General features: G+C 40.7%; 1 protein-coding gene across 1 annotated transcript; it reads left to right on the top strand.

Moving 5' to 3' along the window:
• The first annotated feature begins 1,388 nt into the window (after positions 1 to 1,388).
• On the top strand, positions 1,389 to 16,402 carry stard15 (StAR-related lipid transfer (START) domain containing 15). The gene is made up of 6 exons (XM_070837186.1): positions 1,389 to 1,535; positions 12,289 to 12,436; positions 13,595 to 13,698; positions 13,848 to 13,965; positions 15,696 to 15,748; positions 15,840 to 16,402. The coding sequence occupies exons 1-6, from the start codon at positions 1,389 to 1,391 to the stop codon at positions 16,053 to 16,055; spliced, it is 786 nt and encodes a 261-aa protein (XP_070693287.1). The 3' UTR covers positions 16,056 to 16,402.
• Positions 16,403 to 17,454: the final 1,052 nt, after the last annotated feature.

The raw sequence follows: 17,454 nt of genomic DNA, 5'->3' as shown, positions 1-17,454 counted from the left end.
CCCACCATGATTCCACTTCTTCTCACGTCTATTTGTGCCTTTAAATTGACTTTATATGTAGTTTGCCCGTGAGAAAAATTGGAAATTTCCAACTTTGGCGCTCCGACTAGAATACGTTTATACGGTTTGGTGTTACAAACAGATTATCTTTATGGCTGCTGCAGCTGTTTTACTGTCTGAACACTCAGTTTTAGAAGAACAGAAACAATCTGCTGCTTCACTCTCGCCGTCGACGTCTTCACGTTAAGCTGAGGACACACTGCAAGATTTCTGCACCAGTCGGCTAGTTGAGCCAAATCTGGACGCAATCGGGTCGTGCAAACTGATTACCGACCCAACTGCAAACACGTGTTGCCAACGGCCAATGAAAAAGAGAGGGTGGGACACAGGAAGTAGTGTCAGAAGACAACAGGAAGTAGCGGGAATATCAAAACAACGATGATCAAAACCGTTTTTTCAGCAGCAGCGAGCCAATTGTCGTCCATGTTTGTTTGTTTACTTCTTCTTCTTCCTCCTCCTCTTCTTCTAGATTTATCGGCAGTTGGCAAACAACGAATTGGTGCATTACCGCCACCAACTGGTATGTTTGTTTACCCTCTAAACTAGTTTGATGCGTTCAGTTGGCTTTAGTTGGTTTGACAAATCATGTAGACTGTGATCGCTCATCAGGTGCAGCTGTTAAGTGTGAACTCCTTGTCTTTTCAAAATCTGTAAAGTCTGTGAAAGTTGTGTAGTGTGTCCGCAGCTTTAGTAGGAGCTGGAGTTAAAGAGGTTAAAAACACTGACGGACAGCGAGGTGGACTCAGGAGGCTTTCAGTGGGTGGGGAAAGTCGGCCTGGAGGAGGTCACATGATCAGCACATCCCCTTCTGACATCATAAAGAGAGCCAAATCTAAGCGTTTCACACCCATTTACTCAGCAGAAACAGAGTTTGGTGGTCTGTAGACACACTGCGAACATGTATTTATGCTGAAAATACATTAAAAAGTGCATTTTTGCATATTAAGGGACCCTTAAGGAGAGAAATACTTGGCTTTGGTTGTTGTTTCCTGAAAGTGGAGGCAGAGTGAGACCTCAGTGGGGTTTTTTTTTTTGTCCCATCTGTGCAGTGATCAGAGAAAAAAGCAGCTGACAGACACAAGAGAGACCAGAGCAAATAAAACCCTCTGCTGCTGCTGCATCCTCTCACACTTTTACTCCTCCTCCTCCTCCTCCTCCTCCTCCTCCTCCTCACTGCATTCATCTGCTCCTCACTTTGGACCTCAGGTGCATTCAAAGACCTCTGCACACACACAGGAGCAAAGCCTGATGTGAAAACTGAACTATCTTTACTATTATCATCATTTTCTTTTACTCTGGTGTTATTTCTGAACCCTCTGCGGGCGGAGATGCCGGTGCAGATCCCGGACGACTCGGACTTCTCGTCGTTCAAAGATCAGTGTCTGAGCTCAGATGGATGGATCAGCCGCTACAACAAGGGAGGAGTGACGGTGTGGTGCCGAGGGGAGGAGAGCAAGAGCGTCCAGAAGCTCAAGGTGAGCCTCCACACCATCCAAATAACCAGGAAAAACAGAGAGAGGGGTTTCACAGCCACAGGATGACTCTGCAGGCTGAGGAAATCCTCTTTAGATGAAGTCCTCTTACAGCCTTAATGAACTCTGGGTGACTTAAAGCAGCGTTCAGGTGAAAAAAACAAATTAAATAACCCTTTTGTTCATTTTTTAAAGCAAAAATTCCCCCAAATCCAATTCAGCTTCTCCAGTTTGATCTTTTCCTGCTTTTCTCTGTTTTATGTGAAAGTTAACTGAGTATTTTGCTGCTTTGCACTGTTGGTGGAGCAAAACAAGCAACTTTAAAGCATCTTATCTGCATTTTTTAACATTTTATATGAGCAAAACTCTCTACAATGAAGAACCACAACATGTAAACCCGACTGAAGGGCTCTTTTGATGATGAAAATATGATAATTAACTATACCATAATAATGTCACCATAGTAAATCTGTTAAAAGCTCCACATTAAAAATGATTAGTGCAGAGATAAAATACATTACATGATGTTTATGTCGCACAAACAGGCTAAACTCTGACAATAAACACACAGCTGTCTGTGAATCTAAAACCAATAATTAGATTATAAATGTTTTTACAAATTACTCTCAAGTAAAAGGTCCACTTACTTTTTTCAGAAGCTAGTAATGTGAGAAGTAAACATTTATTTTCTTTTATTTGTTGTTATTATACACTGAAAGACTTTAATAATACAGAAACATAAAATAGTAGAAATCAGAATAAAAATGTGCAGAATTCAATATTAATTAGCTTTTATCCACCAGAGACTTCCTGAAGAGAGATTATATGGAAATAAGAATAAAGCAGCAGCCATATTAATGTATGTAAATGTAAATGTACAGTATGAAAATCCATAATTATGTTTGCAATAATGTTTTTGTACCATTTTGTACCAAAAACACTGTAGGTCCCAGAAATATTATTGTAATATATGAAAATAATGCAGTGATTTTAAATATGAAACAGTATTTTTCCCAGTTTTACAGTATTTATGTTACACACACATTCAGCCCTTCATTAGGAGACATTAGAAAATAGGAACTGAAAATGTAAATAAGAGCAAACAAGTGATTTATGTCATTATCAACAATCATTTTGAGCTCAAACTGTTTTTAACATCATGACTGAGTTTTACATCAGGTTGTATCACACACATAAAGAGAAGCACACCACAATAATGTCACATCACACTTTTTATTTTTTATTTTATAGACTTTAAACACCAGTTTCAACATCTGTAAGATGTTCCTATGCTAGCTAGCGTTAGCACGTTCATGGTTGCTCGGCAACAGGCTAACTGCTGCCGTCCTGTCCTGCGTGTGCTGCTAGCATCAGGCTACGGCTGCTAATATTAAAAGAAAGTTAAATTGGTTCGGCTTTGCACCTCTAATCTACGTTAAGCTACCACATGGTCAAGAAGCATTAGCATGTAGCTTTAGCATGTAGCTTGGAGCCATAAAACTCAGTCATGTGGGATTTAATCCTGGTGACACCGACTCCACAGCGTCTCTTTAATTCATTTCATCTCATTAATTTAAATTAGGATTGAAACACAATATATATCTGAACACACCATGGATATTTTCCTGACACACAGAGGATACACATTTCTACACACCAGAGTACATATTACATTTCAGGCTTCTTTTTTTTTTTTTGTCAATTCTGTTTATTGAATTTTACACATAAAAGTAGCAATTACAGTCATACATTCAATAACGTATAGTTATTGTAATTCAGAACAAACAACAAACACCCCCCCCCCCCACCCTGGCACATATCCCCTCCAAAATAAAAAGTTGATCAGGAGGACAAAATGAATAATCACCACAAGTGAAAAGTAAATATATAAGACAAAAAATAACATAAAATGGGAGAAAAAAAGAAGTAAAGAAAAGAAGAAAAAGAATCAAAAACTACACAGTGCTCAGTCCACAGGAATATGACACGCTGCGTCATTAACATGTGATAAAAAGGGATTCCAGGTCCTTTCAAATTTACTACCAGCACCAGACAGGGTCAGCCTGATTTTCTCAAGTTTAACAAAATATAGCACCTCTTTAATCCATCTTGTATGGGTAGGTGGAACTGCAGATTTCCATTTCAACAATATCAATCTCCTAGCCAATAGAGCTGTAAATGCTATCAAGTCCATACTAGAAGAAGAGAGGTTAAACATTTCAGGTTTCTGTAGTTGTTCCCGCTATAGTTCCTCTGTTTCACCTGATGAAGGTCTAGGAGCAGAAATGTATTTTCAGTGAACGGTCTGCGGATGAATCTGTGTCAGTTTAGGGGTGAAACGTCTGAGAGCCCCTGCTGCAGAGTACATGTGAGGGTGCAGGGTCGGTGCCTTGCTCAGTGGCGCCCTTGCAGGCTCATTCTGTGCCCCACCTGTACGACAGCAGGCTGAGGTTGTAAAACGGCTCGTGGCCGTAGCCCGGTGGCCCGTCGGCCTCCCGCAGAGGAAAAGCAAACCGCCGCTCAGCGCCAGCGTGCTGAAAAATTCAGAGCGGAAAGGAAAACGTAACGGCTGGAAACATGAGGACGAAGGCGGAGAGGCGTTCAACCGACAGCAGAGCTGGGAGACGCTCCAACAGAAGAAAAGAGAGAGAGAGACCAGAACAGAAACCAGCTCAGGTCAAGTTTACAGGCTCTGTTACTCCACTGGAGCATCTCCAGCTCGGAGGCTCTTTTCCTGCGCTGTACTTCACTATATTTCAGTGGGAATATCGACTTCAGCCACTGCCGAGGCTCCGCAGAGCAGACGAGAGAGGATCTGATGTGCAGGTTTTATCTCGACCTCACAGGTGAAGGTTGTCGCTGCAGACACGACTCACCAGGCTTCTGCTGTAAAATAAGAAGTTTATCTTTGTTTTTATTACCACAAATGAACATTATTTAGAAAATAAGGAGGAGAAGCCTGCTGCTCTCTGTAGCGAGCATGCAAACACAACCCATCACCCATTAGGTTTCCTATAAAAGATAAATATACAGCTGTGAAGTACAGGACAGGACAGGAGCTACTGGTAACTTCATGTTTTACACTCAGCAGGAGATAAACATGGTGTGAGGACGAGTTTTAGATGTTATTTCTTTGACTTGTTGAGAACCTGAAGAGGAGAAAAAAGCTCTACGCTGCGTTTTAGCCTCTTTTAGCCCCTAGTTTCACTCATTCACTTCTTACAACAGTATTTTAAGCTGCATTCAGGTGCAAGAAAATTATTCTGGAGTTTTTAATTTATGTGGAAACAACATTGATGCTACAAAGAGTGTTTTTGCGTTCATAGCTGTGTCCATTATTTGATATTTAAAATATGCCTTTAACTGACTAATGCTAATAAATCTGGCTCACTCCACATGGAGCTACCACATGACATGTGCAATATGTAAATTGATAAAGCACCAAAATGCACCATTATGCTACAGTGAACAGTACACTGGAATTTCAGATTTTTTTAGGGCACTTCATAGAGGATCAATTTGCACACTTGGACACTAAATGGTTGATTTCAGATGCAGCGTTTGTTTTTTTTCTTCAGAATAGAATAAATATGATCATAAAAACCCATTTTACAGCAAACAAACAGTTAGAAACCATCAGGTGGAGAAAGTGGAGCATTTAGCAGCTAAAGAGCCAGATATTTCCCACATTTGGAGGTGGAGACCAAAAATAGAGCTAAAAGAAGAGTGACTATTGGACTGAGATGATGCATTCAATGACTGAATGAAACTAGCTGACAAAAATCTATGAACGCAGCTTTAATATGTTGGAAACGTCCTTTAAAGACACGTCATGGGAAGTGAAATCAGTTAGCAGAGAAGTTTTAGCCAACTAGCAGTTAGTGGAGGGTAACTGATGTGACTCAGGGTGTTTTGGAGGTTTTAGAGTAAGTCGAGACGGCCGCCGTGTCACACTGACCTCCATTTGGAAACGAATCTGCCTGCTGGGACTGAGAAGGATACTGAAGAAACACCCAGCTGCTCCGTTTACAGACTGAACTAAACTCACAACAAGGACGGCTTCGCTTCACATTAACCCTTTTATAATTTACTCAAAGCACAATTTTTCTGAGTCCTTTTTGTAGGACGGGACATCTCATTTTTCTTGTAAGAATCAGGGTTATTTATCTGTTCATAGGCAGAAAGAAAGACCAGACGAGCCACAGTTTTTTTCATTTACTTGAATCTCTATTAGCCACTCAGACACAAAAAAGAGGATGAGAGCAGAAAGAAGAGTGAATAAAAGTATGCATCCTTCAGCTTAATGTAAATACTGTATATTCAATATTCACCAAAGAAGAAGAGAAAAGAAAAGTAGCGCTGAGATTATTAATCAGATCCCTCATTGAGAAAAATAAAACGATTTTAAAAGCTCACAGTCAAACTCTGAATCAACTATAAACCCTCAAGACCAACAAGACCGTCAGTGATCTCGATTAGATTCATGTGTCGACATAAAATCTTGAATTTATAGTTTCTGAACCAAATGTTTATTAGTTGAGCACCACAACTTTTGCTGACTTTTGTCCGAGTTGTTCCGACTTGAGGAGACGTTCATGTGAATTTTCCCAGACGGGAACTCATTTTTCCAATTATTCCAACACCACAAAAAATGCACCAATTTGCACACTAGCGCAGTAAATAGAAGAAATAAAACAGCGGATGGTAAATAAAGTGCACTGTGTGGTAAATATGGGGGTGATTTCAAATCTGTAAAAACAAAAACACAGTACAGCAGACAGAGACAGTTTGAAACCAGCTGGTGGAGAAAGTGGAGAAATTAGCAGTTTAAGATCTGGATATTCCCCTCAGGAGGAGGTGGAGACCAAAAACAGAGCTAAAAGAGATAATAGCACATATTGTCTCGAGACAGTTTTAACTCACACATGTACCAATCAACAACAATTTTGGTAGGATGATTCAAGACCTGCATCACCCTGATTTGTGTTTAGCAATAATGGTTGTGTATTGTCCCACTTAATTACACATCTTCACACTGAAGAATAATCAATAATTTGACACAAAATATTGATTTAAAAATGATTTTATGGGTCAGAATCAGAACTGAGTATTCAACAAAGCTGTGTGATGGTTTATTTTTATTCATTTGTTAAACAGGAACTCCAGCGTCAGTTCTTCTAACGTGATAATTTGCTGCTTTTTGTTTGTTTTTATCACATTATACACTGTAAAACATGAAAAATACAAGTAACTAGATAGTTAAATGATTTTGCTGGTATGGTGATCCATCATTGAGAAAATATAAATAGATGAGTATCCCAGTAATCCTGACGGGGAAGGAAAGACTGAAAAAAGTATGTTAGAGAGAAATAATTAACACAGAAGAGACAAGATAGAGGAGATAATCTGTTCTCGGACAGAATCTTTTATTATTCATGACTCTGATCTGCGGCTCCTCCAGTGTTTTTACCCCTCAGGTGGCTCAGAGAGTGTTTGACCTGAGCCTGACCACAGGAAGTTAACCACAGGACCACAGGAAGTCACTGTGTGGGGAGCAGAGAGGGTGTGTGTTACCGACACACACACACACACACACACACAGATATAAAAGCAGAGCTGTGGATGATGACGAGGGCGGTGGTGGTGGTGGTGGTGATGATGATGATGATAATGATGGCTCCTGTTTTAATAATGCAGGAAGTCTTTCTGGAGCAGCGAGGCGCTTCTTCTCACACATGAATAATTAAACTCTCCTCTGGTGCCGGCGACATGTCAAACTGAACCCATGAGAGAACAGAAATAGAAAATATGAAAAGAAGAAGAAGAGACGGTTAACGGTTTTACCTGTGGACAGGTGCAGATTAAGGAGCAGATAACAACATGGATGTTGTTTTCTTTCCTGCGTGTCAAGTATGGAAACATGTTTAGCCTAGCATAGCACCCGCGGATCAATAAAGTATTTCTATCTATCACAAACAAGTGGAGGGAAAGTGTTAGCTTAGTTGAATCACAAAAAATGAGCTGAAAACAAATTTGAAACCTCCTAAAACCTGATCCCTCATCGTGCAGAGACAGTCAGGCGTGGTAGCTATGCTGTTAGCAACAATAAGGAGGAGCTAACAACCCAAAAACCCCAAATATTGTCAAAAAAAATTGTCAAAGAGTTCTATATTGTTCATATTGTCCTGTTCTTTCCTTCACTGTACATAGAGAGTCAAGTTTCACTAAGTCAAATTCCTTGTTAATATCAGACTTCTTTGGCTAATGTGGCTAAAGTGCTAAATTTCAGCATCACTCACTCAGCAGTATTAGCTTGTGTTGCTGCGTTTAACAGATTCACCGTCATGATCTGACAAATGTTAGCATCCATAACATTGTTTTTAAAGAAGCTAGGCTAACAGCTCCCCCCTGCTCCCAGTATTTGTGCTAAGCTAGGCTAAAAACACCTGTCCTTGAGCTCGTCTTGTTTCGTTGTTTTGTATTTTTAAATGCTGGCCTGTTACATAATCACCTTTATTTTACTCTTTTAACTTATGTTTTCACCTTAATGTATTATATAAAGTCAATGAAATAGGCACGACTTGAACTGTTTGTCACTTAAACCCAACGCTAACAGCGGGCTGCAGTATCAGTGTTCTTCGGTGAAACATTTCACACACAGATGAGACAGACGTCTATTCCTTAGATGTCGAGACTGTTGGTGAGTGACGGACAAAGACATGAAGCTCAGGACTTTATGAATGATTAACGCTGCAGCAGAGCCGTGCTGATTGAGTTACATGGAGCATTTTACAGCATTGACCCTCACAATATCTGATGACTGGAGCTCAGCCGTGCCCAATATCCCGTAAGATTACAGCAGTGGAAAAAAGTGACGTCCTTACAGTAAGCAGCCGTCTCACATGACGTCCGTAGCTCTGACAGGGTAGGAGGAAGCTCTGTTTTCAACCTGCCCGTCTGTCTGTTAGCAAGAGATCTAAAACAAAAAAAACAAAAACAAGCAAATTTGGTTGAAATCTGGTGGAAAAGTCTTGTCCAAACATGGAGGAAATAGATTCTGTGGTGACACAAACCAAAACCAAACAAAACCACCAGAAGCCAAGACAAGATAAAACAGGTTCTTGTTATGCCAGGATTGCTTCTTTAGTTGTTTATTTTCTGCCTTGCACACAGAAAACAATGAAAAAAAAAACACAGCTTAAGCAAGAAAATGGTTTTCAAAGATCTGTGCAAAGTGACAACAGAAAGATCTAAGAGATGCAGAAAAATGTGGTTAAAATACAGCAAATATTAAACTTAAATATGACAAAATTTAGTGAAAATACAGCAGACACACCATGGGAGGTCAGGATTTCACAAATATTTTTAGGCTAGTCCTAGTTTAGGTTTGAATACAAGCTCTAAATATTGCAAATCTATTCTAATATTAACTAAATTAAAGTCAGACTATGTAACTTTTGTAATTACAGGACACTGGCACATTTACATTTACTAAAATACTGTGAGGGGATCGGACTTCTAAGTCTGGAGAGCAAAAGAAAACTGAAAACATCTGCATCCACAGCAGTCAGACCCATAGACGCCCGGTTGGAGGTGTGAGACGTAGTGCTGCAGAGCGCTACAGCACTTTTCTCACGGGAGATCAGCTCAACTCAAGTTACACCGTGCAAGAAGACGTGTTGATGGCGTAGAGTGGGAATAACAGCGATACGCAGTGTACCGTCAAAATGACTTTGAAGCTGTAATTTCAAGATCAAACAGTTCCATAATTTCTCTTTACCCACAGGCCCTGATGGGGGTGATGTGATCAAGCTTCTTTGAATTTGTTTTTTTTTTTTAAATTTTAGATCTTTGCTGCTGCAGTTAAGAAAGAAAACTCAGGCTCAAGATGGAGTTACATAAGTCCAAAAGGGATGAGATGAAACTATGGACAACTTTCTCCAAGACTTAATTTTGGATATATGTTGAGACAGTCAGACCTCTTGACTTGAGTGTGTTGTAGTTGAGCAAGAGATTGAGTGGTTTGATCCCTCCTACAGTCTGCATGTTGAAGTGTCCTTGGGCAAGAAACTGAACCCCAAATTGTGAGATTAGTTCCCCCTGATGTCAAGGTTGGCAACCTCCCATTAGTATGTGAAAGGACGAATGTGAGTGAAGTGTTACAGCACTTTTCAAAGCTAGTTAGTGACTAAATAGCTGTTTTTGGTGGGGCGTACAGCTGGGATATCATGAGCATAAAAATGAAATTTAACGTGATTTAATTAGATGTAATGTCCGCAAAAAAAAAAGCATGCAAATAAATAACAACAGAGGACCTAAAGTGGAGCCCTGTGGAACACCACCGGTTAGAAAGGCAGCACAGGATGAAATATTCCCAGCAGACATTTTTTAATTTGAACCAGAATCAAAGGCACCAACCCACAACCTTAAGATGAATAAATAAGATACTGCAGTTCCTGTAGTACTTCCTTTTGCTAAGAATCATGGGATATGTCGTCAGAAGTCCGAGTGTTCAGCCTGCTGCTGGAGAGCTGCTGGTTCTCAGCTGACCTGAAGGTTGAACACTGAAATCCCAGACTGCCTGATAAGATCTGAACAGGGAAAGTGAAGCTTTTCCGTCCTGGTTAGGTGAAGCTCTGAACGAGGCATCGTATGCAGGGACCAACGTAACATTTCCCCACTGACCTACTTGGCCAGTAGATCAGAGTTTTACTGTTTCCTTGTGTATTTTCTGCCCAGCAGCCAGTTTTTTCCCCATCATTTTGGCAAAGTTCCCTTTAGATTAATATGTTCAGTCTAAATGGAACTTCACAAAATTATTATTTTTTATTCATTATCATTGAAATGTTGATATACAAAACTACAAAGTCGCTGGTTTCCACTCGGGAGGATTGTTTCTTTCACACTAGTAGAACCCCCCTTTTATTTTTCAAAGCCTCATGAAGTTTCTTTCGCTGACATTTTTTTGGTAAGAGGCTAAGGCGAGCTGAGAGCGCATCCCATAATGCATTTCACATTGAACCCTGGTGTGATCCGGTGCCTCCTGTAACAACAACAAAATATATATCAAAAATCTCAACAACAACAAACAAAAGATACAGACTTCAAGCAGCAGGTATGCAGGGAGGAACAGGGTCAGGTGACCTCTGGTGGACAGGTGAGGAATTACAGTGTGTGCAGGGTCTTTTGTTATAATTTGTCCCCCATTTTGTTTGTATCTTGTACATTTTCTTTTCTTTTGTCTTTTATTACAGTGAATAATTGTGTTTAATTTCCTGTTTTGTTGCTTATTTGGCAGGTGAAACAATTTTACACCGAAAGACTAAAAAAAATAAAAAATACAAAGGCAAGAGAAGCAGATGCAGAGGAGGGAGGAAGGGGAACAAAATCATGTCAACAAGGGCTGTTTGGTCTATTATTGAGCTTATCAGGGAGGTAAAGAGCTGCCAAAACAGGAGTTATTAAACCAAGTGAGGAGATAATCTCACTCTGGTTTCCTCAAACTGAAGGTTGACAGACTTTGAGCTTCAGATGTTACACAACACATCCTACACGGCCACATTTATAACTCCGAGCCCTCTCTGCGTTTCTCTGCAGCTTGTATCAGATATTTCTCCTCAGCTGCTCTCAGAAACACCAACCAGCCGATTGAACGCTTCATAAAAAACATCACCTTAAACATTAAGTATCAAACTGTGAAATTGTGAATGTACCTTGTTTTGTTTTGATTGTATGTTGAGAAAATAGGTTTATACTAATATATGATCCAATGCACCCTAAAATCCTGGTTTTGCTAATATTTGGGTTCTGATCTGCATTAAGGATTAACTGAGACTCATCAACATCTCAGTCAATCAAGAATATGACAATAAGATGATTATCTGGTAAAGAATAACTTTGGTATCTTTAAACCTGTTTGTTAACATATGGGCTTAAAATGTCTGGTAGGCACATAAAGCCGTTATATCGCGCTCTGCACACACACCAGACTACATTCACAAAACTAACAATTTTACCTCGCAGAATACATGAGTTTCTGGTCTACCACTGCCGCTTCAGTCAGTTAGCTTGTTTGTGTTATTGTATGTTACATACAAATATTGTGTTGCATCTAAACTAACCCTTTAAAACACGCAAGTCACACAATAACACAACAAAACTAACTGATCGAAGCGGCAGTAGACCACCTGTGTTATGCAAGGTAAAATCACTGTTTTTGTGAATGGAGTCTGGTGTGTGTGCTGTTTGTGGTTAAACCAAAAGGATCTTCCAGGTCTCTCTCTGTAGGGATCCTTTCCATGATGCTGTCACACACTTAGAATAACACTCTGAGCCTGTCAGTGGATCAAACAAGCTCTTTTAGTGGACCTACTGTGATCAGGTGCAGTTGTCCCAAAGGATCACGTTGCAGCCATTGCAGCCCGTTTGGTGGCTGCTGGCTGAGGTGATCTACTGGACCAGTTCCAACACTTTTAGCACCTACCAGTCATTTAAACACCAAAATATGTGCAAATAGGGCCCAGGTTTAATTTATCAGATTTATTCTTTAACATGATTACATCTCATTTAATCTGTTTGAAACAGTCAAAAGCTCCTGAACAGTAAGTGGACCTCCAAGATCAAGAAGCCAACATGAACGAGAAGTCCTACGTTTTCACCTGCTGATGAAGACCATGCAGCTGAAAGTGGAAAGCGAGCGAGTGGCTCTTGACAGGAGACACAGCTGACTCTCTCTCTCTCTCTGTCTGTGTCTCAGATGAGGATAGTGTGTAAGGACGTGACGGCAGAGACGCTGTACGACGTCCTCCATGACACCAGCTACCGCAAGAAGTGGGACACCAACATGATCGACACGTATGACATCGGCAGGCTGACCGCCAACGCCGACATCGGATATTACTCCTGTTAGTTCATCTCTGGTTCTCAATAAAGAATAATTCAGCTGTCTGATGTGAACGGCCTTGAAGCTACTTTCACCTGTGATTTAAGTGGAAATAATGGTGGTATTGTTGTTTGCGTTACCGTCCAAACCAAGAAACAAACGTACAAATCAGAATTTGAATTAGAGCTATGATCAGAGATGATTGGGCCCACATCTTCAAATCAAACGTGAGGTTTGAGGCCGATTTGACCATGTACAAATAACAAACCACTTCCTGTTTCATGGCGAAATACGTACATTCGAGACCTCGCTGTTCGATATTCTACAAAACCACAAGGTAGTTTTCATCATTAAAGTCTTTTCTATATAATTACCAAGTTTGAGGTGGATCTGATTAACCCCGTCGGACTAGTCCATCAATTTACGAACCCTCCAAATGGCCAAAAATGCACCAAAAAATTCACATTTAATTCAAAATGGTGAACTTCCTGTTTATTTTCGGACGTTTTATGACTTCAAGAGACTTTTTTTGTTTTGTCCAAATGTCATATATCCTCAACCGGATATTATTATTTCATCGTGTCATAAATCAAAGTTGGGGGAAGATAGAAGAGGCACAATTCAACCCAAGAATGACAGCCGTTAGCTTGCCAACCCCCGTCAACCAGCCAAAAAGTTAGTTTTTTCTAGTTTTAGCCTCCAAAAGTTCATCATCTCCACGGCCGTTCATCCCCGCAGGATTATGGACGTGACTGTGGTGTTCCTTTGCTGAGCTTTGTTTTTGGCAGCCACGTTTTCTATTTTGGGCTTCTCCTATAAAGGTTCTATATATTTTATATACTAACACAGGGGCTTCTGATGGCCACTGATATCTACGGGGGGAAAAACAAAAGCGCCCATTCTTTTCCTGTTTTAGTTTAGTTGTGCACTGGTTGAGGAGCTTCCCTTGTCGAACCTTCGTTGATCCCGTTGACAAACAGAATGGAGACAGTGAAGCTTGCAGGGAACCAATCTAAGCACCGTTAAACTGTTCAATCAACATTAACTTCATGATGAGAAGTAAAGCTGTCTGTTTCCACTTTAAATCCCCTTTTTGTTGTACAATCTGTGCGAGTTTATTTCTGCAGTCATACTGTGTTTCAGTCCGTGATGGAGTTTGATGTGTGTGTGCCGTCTGAAGGGAGATGTCCGAGCCCCCTGAAGAACAGAGACTTTGTGACGATGAGATCTTGGCTTCCACTCGGCAACGACTACCTGATCATCAACTACTCCGTCAAACACCCGGTGAGAGCGAACATTCATATTTACCGTTAAATAATAATATATGTAAACAACTTACATCCTTCTACTACAGTCCATCCAGAAACAAGTCTCAGTTTTCACTCTGTGGAATACCCCTTTAAAGTGGACAGTCCTTCTCTGTCTCCCCTCAGCAACACCCTCCTAAGAAGGACTACGTCCGAGCCGTGTCCCTGCTGACCGGATACCTGATCCAGTCCAACGGGGCCAACTGCTCCACCCTCTACTACCTGACCCAGGTGGACCCCAGAGGTGAGACAGACATTGTGCAAGTGCTTGTTTGATCCACTGACAGGCTCAGATTGTTGTTCTAAGTGTGTGACAGCATTATGGAAAGGATCCCTACAGAGAGAGACCTGGAAGATCCTTTTGGTTTGGCTAACAACCTCTGATATATATCTCGGTTCACAGCCACCAGACTCCCTTAATAAAAACACTAATTTTACCTTGCAGAATATCTGAGTATCAGTTAGTTTGTTTGTGTTATTGTATGTTACACACACATATTGTGTTGCATCCAAACTAACCCTTTAAACACTAAAATCACAAATAACATAAAACAGCTAACTGATTGAGGCAGCAGCAGATCAGTAACTCCTGTGTCCTGTGAGGTAAAATCACTGTTTTTGTGAATGGAGTCTGGTGTGTGTGCAGAGAGCGATATAACGGCTGTTTGTGGTTAAACCAAAAGGATCTTCCAGGTCTCTCTCTGTAGGGATCCTTTCCATGATGCTGTCACACACTTAGAATAACACTCTGAGCCTGTCAGTGGATCAAACAAGCTCTTTTAGTGGACCTACTGTGACGATTTGAGTCGCCCCAAAGGATGCAGCCACTGAACCTTTAAGCCAGCATGGATGAGAAGTCCCACATTTTTGTATTAATTGTGCAAAGTCGTGAGAGCTACTCGTTAAATGACCAGTAAACCCTGTATGATGAAACAGGAAGTGGGTGTGTTGCCTCCAGCCAGTAAAAACGCTTTGGAAGCAGCTTTCAGCAGTTTGCTGATGTCAGCTTTCTGCACACATAATTTATTTCCTGGGGTGATGTGTGTGTGTGTGTGTGTGTGTGTGTGTGTGTGTGTGTATAATGTATGACCAGTGCTGCATACTGCATGCAACTGTGTATTAGCTGGTGCTCCATTATTAGACTGAGCTGAACACAGAAAAACTGACTGCTCACATTGTACATTCACACACACACACACACACACACACACACACACACACACACACATTTGTCACCCTGACTGCAAAAAGATGTTTTTATAAAATATAAATATATCATTTATTGTTTAACTACCCTTAATTTAACCGGAATCATAAAGGGATAGTTCTGACTTTGTAATTCAGGGTTGTATGAGGTCCTTATGCAGGCAGGGGTCCCAGCACAAATGCTAAAACGTCCTGCTGTGGACCGGGCAGCAGGAAATTGGATTTTAGCCTCCTGAAAAAGGCTCCATTAAAAAAAAAAAATCAATATCAGTTTAAGTGTACACCATTTGTAGAACATTTTCGTTGGCGTCAGAGAGCCCTTTCAACACGAAACTGAGGTTGCTCTCTCTTTATCTTTGCTTGCTTCAAAGCCACCAGACTCCATTCACAAAAACAATAATTTTACCCTCACAGAACAGAGGAGTCGCTGGTCTACCGCTGCCTCGATCAGTCAGTCTGTTTGTGTTGTTGTGTGACTTTGGTGTTTTAAATTCTTAGTTTGGATATAAATTGATGTGTTAGGTCACTGATTGAGGCGGTGGTAGCACAGCGTGCTCACTTGTTCTGCTGGGTAAAATTCCTGTTTTTGTCAATGGAGTCTGGTGGCTTTGAAGCGAGAAGAGAAGGGGCCGTCTGACAGTGAAGTAAAGCGATGAAAATATTCAAAATATAGTGTACACCTAAACTGATGTTGGTTTTTTGAGTCTAAAATGCCAAACTGACCACCATCTACTGTGGGTGACACACTCTCGTCCTCTCTGTCTGCAGGTTCGTTACCAAAGTGGGTGGTGAACAGAGTCTCTCAGTTTGTGGCTCCAAAGGTGAAATTCTTCTCCCATAAATATGAGGTGAAGTTTGTTACCAGCTGTCTCTTCGTCACGTTAAATGGAGTCTTGCTGTGTCTCCTCTCAGGCCATGAGGAAGATCTACAAGGCGTCCCTGAAGTATCCCGAGTGGAAGAGGAAGCACAACCCCAACCTGAAGCCGTGGATGTTTCCGGAGCAGAACACGCTGCCGTGCATCAACGTGGCCGAGCTGACGGTGCAGCGAGCCGACTCCCTGGAGAACATCGACGAGAGCGGCCTGAGCGAGGAGAAGACGCAGCACAGCGACGACGAAGAGACTTAAACCCTCCACATGGACTGAGAACGACCACATTTATTCTGATTTACCGTTTGTTGGTTTGTTTGTTTGTCAGACTGATGAGAGCTGGACCAGACTACATTGTGATTCTGACCGTTTTTATCTGCACGTACTCCTTGTTCGCCTTTAATTCAGTTATTTCACACCAACTCTGAGTCTGTAAATGTTCGGGTTTTCCAGATTCGGCGACTAAAAGCGGCCGGTTCAGGTGTTTTTAGGTGTTCTGTTCAGGTTAAGTCAGGTTGACCCAGAGGAAAGAAATATTCAGAATAACATCTCTTCATTGTCCAGCCTATTTTTCTTAACTGAGCTCAATTTAGTATCAACATGAGATTTTACTTCTTCAGTTCAGCTCCTCTTGTCTCTAATTTAAGACCTTAAAATGTTTTTTTTTTAATCTTTCATTGCACTAATATTATTTTATTTGTATGAAATAATCAGCAGAACAAGTAATAACAGAGGTAGACCTGTAAGATCCTTTCTTTTTCACCACAAACAGCCGTTTTATCACTTTCTTTAAACACACCAGACTCCATTGACAGAAACAGTCATTTTATCTCGCAGAACACAGGAGCTGCTGGTTTACAGCTGCCTCCATCAGTTAGTTTTGTTGTGTCATTGTGTGACTTTTGTGTTTTAAACGGTTAGTTCTGATGTAACACAATATTGGTGTGTAACACACAACAACACAAACAAACTAACCAATTGAGGCAGCAGTGGTAGACCAGAAACACGTACTCTGCAAGGTAAAATCCCTGTTTTTGTGAATGGAGTCTGGTGTGTGTGCAGAGAGCGATATAACGGCTGTTTGTGGTTAAACCAAAAGGATCTTCCAGGTCTCTCTCTGCAGGGATCCTTTCCATGATGCTGTCACACACTTAGAATAACAATCAGCTCTTGCTTCTCTGGTGTTTCTACTGTTATTCTCAAACTGGACAGGTCCATTTTTCTTTGATTGATTAATTATTTTGTTCCTTATTTCTCCTGAAAGTGGCGTTACAGAAACAGATCAGAATTCAGCAATCTCTAAATAAAAAGATGATTTATTTCTGATGATTGTGAGCAGAGCTCATCACACTGCATGCTCTAATACGGCCGTTTCTTACTTCTACTGTTCACTGCAACAATAAGAGGAACGTATAAGACTAATCATTCCCATCATCAATTCATCTGCAGATTATTTTCTCAAATAGCTGATTAATAGTTTAGTCTGTAAAATTAATAGTGAATTTCATTTTGTTTGTTTTGTCTGAGGAGCAACTTAAAACCTAAAGCTGTTATATTTGATAAAGAAACAATTCTTTGATCGTCTAAACAGTTTGATAGATGTTCAAATGTTGATCAGCTTAGTAAATAAGAACGGATGCATTATTTACTCACATGA

The sequence above is a fragment of the Pempheris klunzingeri genome, chromosome 9 (assembly GCF_042242105.1).
Source record: "Pempheris klunzingeri isolate RE-2024b chromosome 9, fPemKlu1.hap1, whole genome shotgun sequence".
Taxonomy (NCBI): Eukaryota; Metazoa; Chordata; class Actinopteri; order Acropomatiformes; family Pempheridae; genus Pempheris; species Pempheris klunzingeri.
This window is presented reverse-complemented; position numbering and strand designations above follow the sequence as displayed.

Excerpts from the sequence above, each read along its gene's own strand:
- stard15 (XM_070837186.1), top strand. The coding sequence starts at position 1,389 with ATGCCGGTGCAGATCCCGGACGACTCGGACTTCTCGTCGTTCAAAGAT. Across the intron at positions 1,536-12,288 it reads AGAGCGTCCAGAAGCTCAAG|ATGAGGATAGTGTGTAAGGA; the intron begins GTGAGCCTCCAC and ends TCTGTGTCTCAG. Across the intron at positions 13,699-13,847 it reads ACTACTCCGTCAAACACCCG|CAACACCCTCCTAAGAAGGA; the intron begins GTGAGAGCGAAC and ends GTCTCCCCTCAG.